The sequence below is a fragment of the Lithobates pipiens genome, unplaced genomic scaffold (assembly GCF_037356315.1).
Source record: "Lithobates pipiens isolate NorthernLeopardFrog02 unplaced genomic scaffold, aLitPip1_a1.2 Scaffold_22, whole genome shotgun sequence".
NCBI lineage: Eukaryota > Metazoa > Chordata > Amphibia > Anura > Ranidae > Lithobates > Lithobates pipiens.
In genome coordinates, this window is record NW_027507784.1 from 88,574,028 (window position 1) to 88,585,766 (window position 11,739).

An 11,739-nucleotide genomic window follows, 5' to 3' on the forward strand; every position below is an offset into this window, starting at 1 on the left:
TCTCCACAATGGGACAGAAACTGTAAAAAAAATAATAATGGGCAGAGGTTTTAACCCCTTGCTACTGTATTCAAAACAAAAATGTGTTTATATATATACTTTAATTAGCATGACAGTGAAAATTCCAGTAATTATTCTGTTATGGATGACTGTGAGTGCACAACTGGAACAAATATGAATTGAAGTGCACAGAAAGTAGCAGAAAGGCATGTGGGAAAAAAGGTTGATGGCGCAATATACACTCACCATCCACTATATTAGGTACACCTCTTCAATTGCTTGGTAACACAAATTGCTAATCAGCCAATCACATGGCAGCAACTCAATGCATTCAGGCATCTATTGTAGACGTGGTGAAGACAACATGCTGAAGTTCAAACTGAGCACCAGAATGAGGAAGAAAGGGCATTTAGGTGACTTTGAACATGGCATGGTTGTTGGTGCCAGACGGGCTGGTCTGAGTAATTCAAAAACTGCTGATGTACTGGGATTTTCACAAACAACCATCTCTTAAGTTTATAGAGTAGGGATGAGCCGAACACCCCCCGGTTCGGTTCGCACCAGAACTTTCGAACGGACCCCACGTTCGTTACGAACGTTAGAACCCCATTGAAGTCTATAGGACTCGAACGTTCGAAATGGAAAGTGCTAATTTTAACGGCTAATATGCAAGATACTGTCCTAAAAAGGGTTTGGGGACCTGACTCCTGCCTCAGGGGACATGGGTCAATGCAAAAAAAAGTTTTAAAAACTGCCATTTTGGCGGGAGCACTGATTTTAATGATGATTAAAGTGAAAAAAAAAAGTGAAATATTCCTTTAAATATGGTGCCTGGGGGGTGTCTGTAGTATGCCTGTGAAGTGCCACTTGTGTTATATCTGGTTCCTGCAATATGGTTGAAAATCATTGAGAAAAATGGCATGGGTAGCCCTCCCTGCCCATTACCAGCCTATTTGGGTCTTGTACGCATATTAAAGGGAACCCTGTACCCAGATTAAAAAAAGGAAATGCGTGTGGCCCCCAGGCCCTATATACTCAGAACAGCAGTATACAGGCGGTGCAAACAAGACAGGGACTGTGTAGGTTTGTTGTGTTAAGTTGAATCTGTTTGTAATTTTCAACTGGTACATTTTTAAAGTGTAGCTCCAGCCAAAAAAACTATTTTTAAGCTTTTTGGAAAACATAGGGAAGGGTTATCACCCCTGTATAATTTGTTTTGTCGTCCATCTTTTTTCATCTCACTTGCTGCTGTCTGATGTTTGTAAGTTGGATGTTAGTAAGTAGGGGCCTGCCCTATATGCTCTGCAGAAATGGCGGAACAAGGTGTTGGTTTTGCCACAACATTGTAAGCCCTCAAAGTGACTCTTGGTGGGCGCTGGAGCGCCCTGCTGTGAACGATTATATCAAGAATTGTAATTACATGCCATTGTTGAACAGTGGTATAAAAATTGACCTTTGGTGGTTGTGGTGCTGGTGCTACAACACTATAAGTCCTCACCGTTACTCTGGGTGGGCACAGGAAGGGGCCCTCCTGTGAAATATTATATCAAGAATTGTAATTACATGTCCCTGTTAAACAGGGGCAGAATAATTTGGCCTTAGGCACTGCTGCTGGTACCACCACACTGCAACCTCTTCCATATACTCTAGTTTTTTTGCTGGAATTAGCCCTGCTGCAAAGCATTGCATCAAAAATTGTACTTAAACGCCCTTGTTAAACAGGGGCAGAAAAATTGGGCCTTAGGCTGAGGTGAATATCGCGGTGTATACTGCGGTCAGGGCACGCAGACAATAACCAGAAAACAGCAGAGATAAAGGGGTATATACAGATGTATACTGTGCTGTGCTGGAGGCACACACAACTTCCAATAACTCCTGCAGATGGCAATTGGGCTCAAATAGAGAACAGCTATGTAGGTGGATTATAGCGGTATGTACTGGGTACAGAGCACGCAGACAGCACGCACTATCTCCTAACACTACTGACTGCAAGCTCTATTATTAAAGATAGATCACTAGCTATACAGGTGAGGTGAATATAGTGGTGTATACTGTGGTCAGGGCACAGACAATAACCACTACACAAGAGCAAGATAGGAAATCAGCCAAAAACGATCGGTGTGTAACTGTGTTGAAGGTACACAGAACACCCACTGCTTCAGATGCCAACACACTACACGAGGCCGCCTCAAAGGCGGCCTTATATAGTGTGGGGCGTGCACTACACAGCCTGAGCTATGATTGGCCACAGGCATCCTGCCTGTGGCCAATCATGGCTCTCCTCGCTGCTGGCGCTGCGATTGGCCAAGCATGCGGGGTCACAGTGCATGCTTGGCCAATCATGAGCCAGCAATGCACTGCACCATCGCAGTGCATTGTGGGCCGTGCGCGCCACACGAATTTTGACGCGAACGGACCAAGAGTTCGGATTTCGCCGAACGGACGAACAGCCAATGTTCGAGTCGAACGTACGTTCGACTCAAACACGAAGCTCATCCCTATTATAGAGAATGATCTGACAAAGAGAAAATATCCAGTGAGTGGCAGTTGTGTGGAGGAAAATGCCTTGTTGCTGTCAGAGGTCAGAGGAGAATGGGCAGTCTGGTTCCAGATGATAGAAAGGCAACAGTAACCCAAATAAGCACTCGTTACATCCACAGTAGGCAGAATACCATCTCTGAATGCACAACACATTGAACCTTGAAGCAGATGGGCTTCAGCAGCAGAAGACCACACCGGGTGTCACTCCTGTCAGCTAAGAACAGGAAACAGGCTACAATTCACACAGGATCAGCAAAATTGGACAATAGAAGATTGGAAAAACATTGCCTGGTCTGATGAGTCTTGATTTCAGCTGCGACATTCAGATGGTCGGGTCAGAATTTGGTGTAAACAACATGAAAGCATGGATCCATCCTGCCTTGTATCACCGGTTCAGGCTGGTGGTGGTGGTGTAATGGTGTGGGGGATATTTTATTGGCACACTTTGGTCCCCTTATTACCAACTGAGCATCTTTTAAACACCACAGCCTACCTGAGTATTGTTGCTGACCATGTCCATCCCTTTATGACTACAGTGTCCCCATCTTCTGATGGCTCCTTCCAGCAGGACAATTCACCATGTCACAAATCTCAAATCATCTCAACACTAGTTTTTTGAACATGACAATGAGGTCCCTGCATTCCAATGGCCTCCACACTCACCAGATCTCATCCAATAGAGCACCTTTGGGATGTGGTGGAACAGGAGATTCGCATCATGGATGTGCAGCCGACAAATCTGCAGCAACTGCGTGATGCTGTTATGTCACTATGGACCAAAATCTCTGAAGAATGTTTACAACACCTTGTTGTAAACATTAGACCCTTCAGTGTAAAAATCATTAACCACTACTCTCTGAATCCATTTTTTTTAGCCAGTTTTCTATCCAAACAAACTGTTTTCTTTACAAACTGTGTGTGCGGAACTGTGTCAAATGCTTTTGCAAAATCCAAGTATACTATGTCCACCGCCACCCTTCTGTCCAAGGTTTTCTTTACCACCTCTTAAAAAGAAATCTGATTTGTTTGACAACTTCTGTCTTTCATGAATCCATGCTGTCTGTTGCTGAAAATATTTTTTTCCATCAAGAACTCATTTATATGGTCTTTTATTAAACTCTTCAGTATCTTCCCAGCTACAAAAGTTAAACTAACAGGTCTATAGTTACTTGGAAAAGACTTTGATCCCTTTTTAAATATAGGTACCACATTGGCCCTACGCCAATCCAGTGGTACCATTCCAGTCATTAATGAGTGCCTAAAAAATAAATGAAATTTGAAATGACAGAGCTCAATTCTTTTAGGATCCGTGGGTGGATGCCATCTGGTCCAGGTGCTTTATCCACCTTTATTTTGTCTAAATATTTATTGACCATGTTACTTTTGAACCATTGTGGATCATTTGGGGCTGTGTCACTACCACCCCCATTATGGACATGAGCTCCCCCATGCTCCTTTGTATGCACAAAGCTGAAGAAAGTATTTAATACATTTGCCTTCTCTTTGCCCCCAGTCACCCACTCTAGATTATTTTGTAAACTGCCCACATGCTCAGACATGACCTTTTTACTATTCATATATTTGAAGATTATTTTGGGATTCGTCCTACTATCTTTTGCAATCTGTTGTTCATTTAAAATTTTTGCATCCTTGATTTTCCTTTTACATATTCTGTTATATTCTTTGTACATTTAAACAATAATAGTGTTCCTTTATTTTTATATTTTTTAAAAGTTCTTCTCTTATTATGTATAGCTTATTTAATTTTGGCCGTGAGCCACATAGGTTTTATTTTTTAGCTTTTTAAACTTATTACCAGTGGGAATATACTTTGCAATGAGTTTGCATACAGTCTTTTTGCAGAATTCCCATTTCTGTGTTCATCGATGCTAATTATTCCCTCCGAGTCTCAATTTCTTGGAGAGCAGTCCTCATCTTCGGAAAATTTGTTCTTCTTAAAGTAGAAGTTCAGCCACAACCTAACTAACTCTAAGCCCTTGTACACATGGTCGGACATTCCGACCACAAAATCCGTTAGATTTTTTCCGATGGATTTTGTCCGAAACTGGTGTTGCGTACACACGGTCGGACAAAGTTGTCGGAAAATCCAACCATTCAGAACGTGATGACATTCGTTCGTTACGGCGGGACTACGTTCAGGCTAGTAGCCAATAGCTTTGGTCTCGTAATTTGATCTGAGCATGCGTGGCTCTTTGTCCGATCGGAAATTCTCTACAAACGATTGGATAAAGTCCGATCGGATCATGTTGTCAGAAAATTTTATATACAGCTCTCAAACTTTGTTGGTCGGACATTCCGATGGAAAAAGTCGGATGGAGCCCACACACGGTTGGATTATCTGACAACACGGTCCGATCGGACATTTTCCGTCGGAATTTCCGACCGTGTGTACAAGGGCTAAGTCAACTTGCAGCCACATTCTAAAACAAATCTATCTAGCCCTGTAAAGAAGAATTCACTATACTTAACTGTTCTGCAGCCGCTCCGATGTCAGCGGTGGCTTCACTGTGTAGACATGTGCAGGAAAGGTAGCCAACAATGGAAGCCCCATAGTAAGTCTATGGGTGACGTCACTTATAAGGCATTTCTAAACCGTTGTCAGTTGTCTCCTGCACACAGCATCTGCCGATGGAGACCGGATCAGCTTCAGAAAAGGTTTGTATAGCTACAGAGTTAGATAGATTTGTTTTAAGAGGAAGTAAACCCTGCTGAGTTTACTTCCTCTTTCATTCCCTGCAAAGGCAAAGCATAATGGACTACTATGCATCGAATTGTAGTCCATTATGTGTCACTTACCTGACACAGGAGCCAGCGATGTCACCGCTGTCCCCTGTAGTCCGGCGCATCCATCTTCTCCGTGGGGTCTCGCTGCTCCGCCGCTGTCATTCGGCGAAGCCGCAATGACGTCACTCCCGCGCATGCGCACAGGAGCCGACACGCGCGGCATCTTCGTCGTTGACGATGCCGTGCTCAGTGCGCCTGCGCGCCGCTGTCTACTGCACATGCGCCGTAGACAGCGGTGCCTGTCTTTCGGCAAATATCTCCTAAACCGTGTAGGCTTAGGAGATATTTCTTGGACCTTCAGGTAAGCCTTAATCTAGGCTTACCTGTAGGTCAAAGTGTGTTGTAAGGGTTTACAACCACTTTTAGAATGTGGCTGCCAGTAGATTTAGAGTTAGGTTATTGCTGAACTTCCACTTTAATTTCCAGGCTATTTTTACGTTTTCAGGACTGGGAGTTACAGGGCTAGTTTGACAATTACTCGTTTATGCAACACTGTACCCAAATGTATTTTGTATCATTATTTTGAGACATATTGAGCTTCTCTTGGTTGTATTTAGTAACCACAATTTTTTTTTTATTCTGTACCATATAAAGAAAAAAGATAAACAACGTGGAAAGTTTTTTTTAATTATAAAACATATTTAAAAAAAATGCCAGGACAGTATGAAAACTTCTAAAATGACCCATTTTTAAAAAGTAGACTTCCGAAGATGCTTTCATTTCTTGTTGCATATTTTTAATAATGAAGCTTGGTAATGGTGCACCATACAATGTATTAAATACTGTTCATAGATATATCATACAGAGTAGCTATGTACCATGCAAACTGTATTTTTTCTGTTGAGATATGTTGTGTTTACACGAGTATCATAAACACAGTACTGAAAATTGTACCCTATTTTTTTAAAGTATAATAAGGTGTAAAATTGCCATAACACAATAAAAAATACATCAAGCAATATTATTGAGAAAAATAGACTTTATTTTACTATGTTTGTGCAGAAACTTTAATACTCTTCTCCCTCCTCTCCTTCACCCTCTCCTTCAACGCTGTCAGTGGCAACCTCTTCATAATCCTTCTCCAGGGCGGCCATGTCCTCCCGAGCCTCAGAGAACTCTCCTTCCTCCATACCCTCACCCACGTACCAGTGCACAAAGGCACGCTTGGCATACATCAGATCAAACTTGTGGTCCAGGCGAGCCCAGGCCTCAGCAATGGCGGTGGTATTGCTCAACATGCACACGGCACGCTGCACCTTAGCCAGATCTCCACCAGGAACCACAGTTGGTGGCTGGTAGTTGATACCAACCTTGAACCCTGTTGGGCACCAGTCCACAAACTGGATGGTGCGTTTGGTCTTGATGGTGGCAATAGCAGCATTGACATCTTTGGGCACCACATCACCACGGTACAGCAGGCAGCATGCCATGTATTTACCATGTCTGGGGTCACATTTCACCATCTGGTTGGCTGGCTCAAAGCAAGCATTGGTGATCTCAGACACAGAGAGCTGCTCATGGTAAGCTTTCTCTGCAGAGATTACAGGGGCATAGGTGGCCAGCGGGAAGTGGATACGGGGGTAGGGCACCAGGTTGGTCTGGAACTCTGTCAAGTCCACATTCAGAGCTCCATCAAACCTAAGGGAGGCGGTGATAGAAGACACAATCTGGCCAATCAGGCGGTTTAGGTTGGTATAGGTTGGGCGTTCGATGTCCAGGTTTCTGCGGCAGATGTCATAAATGGCTTCATTGTCCACCATGAAAGCACAGTCTGAGTGCTCCAGGGTAGTGTGGGTGGTGAGGATGGCGTTGTAGGGCTCAACCACAGCTGTGGAGATCTGAGGAGCTGGGTAGATGGAGAATTCCAGCTTGGACTTCTTTCCGTAGTCAACAGACAGACGTTCCATCAAGAGGGAGGTGAAACCAGAGCCAGTGCCACCACCGAAACTGTGGAAGATGAGGAATCCCTGGAGACCGGTGCACTGGTCAGCCTGAGAAAAGACACAGACATGTCTAAGGATAATGTTATGTTTATACTCTTGACTAACGTGCAATATATACTGTAGCTAGGTAATGTATAGTTTCTGCCTCTGTCTGCCATTATTAATAGGGAATGGTTGCAAGGCCACTTCAACGCACAAGCAAAGTCGGGCAATAATTATACTGGTGGGTCTACATTCAAATAGCAACATGAGAAAAACATATTGTGTTACAAGAGAATAGTACAAACCTTGTAAAAATATACTCAGTTTAAACTTCCAAAATGTAAAAAAATAATAATTTTTAGAGCTAGAGGCATCATGTGATCAATTTACAGTTCTTGTTTTTTTTGTTCAACTATCCTTACACTAGGGATGGAATATTGGAACCTTGAATTTCTTTGTTTAGAACCCAGGACCAAGTGTTTGAGCACCAAAAACAATAACATAGTGACTATACCCTCTAATTTCCAATCATGATCTAACCCTTAAGCCAACCCTCAAACTTAAACACTTCCTAACCTAGTTCCTAAAACTTAAAGAGGGATTCCACCTACAAAAAAAAAATATTAAAAGCCAGCAGCTATAAATACTGCAGCTGCTGACTTTTAATAAATGGACACTCACCTGTCCCAGGGTCCAGCGATGTCGGCAGCCGAGGCCGATCTATCGCTCGGGTCACGGCTGCTGCCGCCGCCATTCTAGGTGAGGGAATCAGGAAGTGAAGCATTGCGGCTTCACTTCCCGGTTCCCTACTGTGCATGCGCGAGTCACACAGCGCACTAGGAATGGTCCGCGCTGTCTCTGGGACCCGTGTGGGACAGGAACCGGCATAGACTCCCATGAGTCTATGCCCGGAAGTGGGTGCAAATACCTGTCTTAGACAGGTATCTACACCCCCCCGAAAGGTGCCAAATGTGACACCGGAGGGGGAGGAGGGTTCCGATGAGCGGAAGTTACACTTTAGGGTGGAACCCCGCTTTAAGGTAGAACTATAATTAAAACTTTTTTCTTTTTCATTTTGGAGCAAGGGATGGTTATAACCCCTGTCAGATTTCCCTTCACTTCCTGTCCCATAGCCAAACAGAAAGTGAGAGGCAATCCCTGAAAATTAGGGAATTCATTGGGGACCCCCAAGTCACCAGAACTAGTGTCCTCATTGGCACATTAGAAAATTACCCCTCTATTACTTTTCGGGGGACAACCCAAAATGTGGGATTTTCTTTTAATTTCACTTTCAACGATAATGGTAAACAGGACAGACGGAGAGGGTGAATTTCCTTAATGGGGGCACAGACAGCAAAAAAAAAAAAAAATGACAGGGGTTCTAATCTCGCTATTTAAAAATTAAAAAAAAAGTTTTGCCTTTAGCTATGCTTTAACCTAGCCCCTTAAAACGTAGGAATCTATTTATGAAAAACTTCCATAAAGACATGGATGAGCGAGTTTGGGGTGGAGGAACTTGACTGGCCTGCACAGAGTCCTGACCTCAACCCAATAGAACACCTTTGGGATGAATTAGAGCGGAGACTGCAAGCCAGGCCTTCTCGCCCAACATCAGTGCCTGACCTCATAAATGCACTTCTGGAAGAAGTTTTCAGGTGCTATTTTTAGCGCAAAAGCACCTGAAAACGCTTCAGTGTGAAAGGAGTCTAAATGCTTCAGTATTAAAGATGATTTCATTGTTTGGCCAGATATTCAATATAACAAAATGGTTATCAAGGTCCATTGACAACTATGACTGTTGGTGACAGACTTTGACTAGTGGGCTCAGGACAATTACATTGTACATCTTTTTAGTACAATCAACATAGGTCTAGATCAGAAACCACTCACCAGTTTGCGGACCCTGTCCAGCACCAGGTCAATGATCTCTTTGCCGATGGTGTAGTGACCTCGGGCATAGTTGTTGGCGGCGTCTTCCTTGCCGGTGATGAGTTGCTCAGGGTGGAAAAGTTGACGGTAGGTTCCTGTCCTCACCTCATCTGTAGAAATGTGACGGCAATGGGTCAGAAAGTTGCTACAGGTGACAACACTTGGTGGGCATCTCACAAAACATAACAAGCGACCTACTCACCAATCACAGTGGGCTCCAGGTCCACAAAGACAGCGCGGGGGACGTGTTTTCCAGCCCCGGTTTCACTGAAGAAGGTGTTGAAGGAATCGTCTCCTCCTCCGATGGTTTTGTCACTGGGCATCTGTCCGTCCGGCTGGATGCCATGTTCCAGGCAGTACAGCTCCCAACAGGCATTGCCAATCTGTACACCGGCTTGGCCAACGTGGACTGAGATGCATTCCCTCTGTGTGGGGTAAATGGTATAGGCAGTTAGGATTAGGACAGAGCAGTGCAGGCACACACAGGGTGAGGATGTATAGGGCAATCATACACATCAATGTATATAACTATTACAGGTACTTACAGTATATAGCACCATCAATTTACACAGTGCTTTACATGTATAATTTACATTTACCTCAGTTCCTGCCCTCAAGAACTTACAATCTAAGGTCCCTAGCTCTCACCAATTAACCCACCAGCCTGTCTTTGGAAAGTAGGAGGAAACTAGTTAAACCCACACAGTCACAGGGAGAACATGCAAACTCCATGCAGGTAGTGCCAAGGTTGGGATTCAAACTGATGACCCCTAGTGCTGCTAGGTGGAAGTCACTGTGTTGTGTAGATTGACAGAGTGCGGTCACACATAGAAGGATACATAGGATGAAGAGTGCAGTCACACATAGAGGGATGCACAGGGTAGCAATGTGCGGTCAAATATAGGAGGATGCATAGGATGGCAGAGTGCGGTCAGATATATGGGATGCATAGGATGGCAGAGTGCGGTCACACATAGAGGGATGCATAGGATGGCAGAGTGCGGTCACACGTATGGGATGCATGGGATGGCAGAGTGCAGTCACACATAGGGGATATATAGGATGTCCGAGTGCAGTCACACATAGGAGGATGCATAGGATGGCAGAGTGCGGTCACACATAGGAGGATGCATAGGATGCAGAGTGCAGTCACACATAGGGGATATATAGGATGTCCGAGTGCAGTCACACATAGGGGATGTATAGGATGGCAGAGTGCAGTCACATATAGGGGGATGTATAGGATGACAGAGTGCAGTCACATATAGGGGGATGTATAGGATGACAAAGTGCGGTCACATATAGGGGGATGTATAGGATGACAGAGTGCCGTCACATATAGGGGGATGTATAGGATGACAAAGTGCGGTCACATATAGGGGGATGTATAGGATGACAGATTGCGGTCACATATAGGGGAATATATAGTGCAGTCTCACATGGAGAACATATAGATTGCAGAGTGCAGTCGGTCGCTCACCATGATGGTGAATAAAGTTGGTCTCTCCGGTTTCCGATGGTTTAGGTATTCGGTGTGGAGTGGTCACTGTCCCCTCTTTCTTCTCTCCATATATATAGGGGTTGGTGACAGCAGCGTCCTTAGTAACAGGAGGGAGGTGAAGGGGAGGGGGACAGGTGACACCATTGTGTGTTGTGGAGAGAACACAATCCTGCCTGGGAGTGGCTGCACTCAGCACAACACAACTGTTACCAGGTACAGAGAGTGACCCCCCCGGGGGGCAGAGAGGGGGCACAGCTCATCACATGGAGGGAGATGGAGAGGGAAAAGAAGGAGGGAAGAGGGGAGGTATGGAGGGAAGATCACTGGGAGCATGGAGGAGGATTTTAAATACAGTATGTGATGATAAACAGGAAAGAAGAAACAAAATTGTTACTGTTACACTTTCTTTGTAACTATTTACTATGAACCATACATTTTATGTTTTTATTTTTTGAAATCATTCCAAATATTTAATTACAGACTTCTTTGCTATTTTTTTTTAATCCAAACTAAGATTATAATTCTGTTTAAAATATATATATTTTTTTGTGTGTGCATATTATATTTAGTTTATTGATAAATTAATAAAAGTAAAAAACAATATAAATAAAAATAAAAGATACCAGCAGATATTTACAGTATATCCCCATCCAAACATGGCATAGTACATAGGATCAGTGGGCAACCCTGTCTGGTTCCAAGAAATTGAAAGATACGCGACCCTTATAGAATAGAAAGAGTAGAGAAAGGGAAGATAGTCTAGGTGCAGAAAGTGGTGAACAAGGAGGCTGAGAGGTGAAGTGAGTCTATTATATAGAGCAGGAGTGCTCAACCGTTCACCATAAATGTGGCCCACGGAGCCCTCTGATGTGACCTGCGTCCCCATGCTCTGGGATGGCAGGTCGGGAAGTCCAGATCACGGATTACCGACCCGCCATTCCAGAGCATCAGAGTGGATGGAGCTGGTGTTCTGCCAAGAACTGACCCCCCATCGGACAGTGTCCACCACGTACTGTGCAGGCGCAGCGCTTGCGCAGT

At 44.1% G+C, this 11,739-nt stretch overlaps 1 protein-coding gene across 1 annotated transcript; it reads right to left on the bottom strand.

The window, feature by feature from the left end:
* Nucleotides 1-6,307: 6,307 nt before the first annotated feature.
* LOC143923907 (tubulin alpha-1D chain-like) lies at nt 6,308-10,847 on the bottom strand. The gene is made up of 4 exons (XM_077447853.1): nt 10,681-10,847; nt 9,403-9,625; nt 9,162-9,310; nt 6,308-7,337 (listed from the first exon to the last, which is right to left on the bottom strand). Exons 1-4 carry the CDS (start codon nt 10,681-10,683, stop codon nt 6,354-6,356), a joined length of 1,359 nt encoding a protein of 452 aa, XP_077303979.1. The 5' UTR covers nt 10,684-10,847; the 3' UTR covers nt 6,308-6,353.
* Between the last annotated feature and the right edge of the window lie 892 nt (nt 10,848-11,739).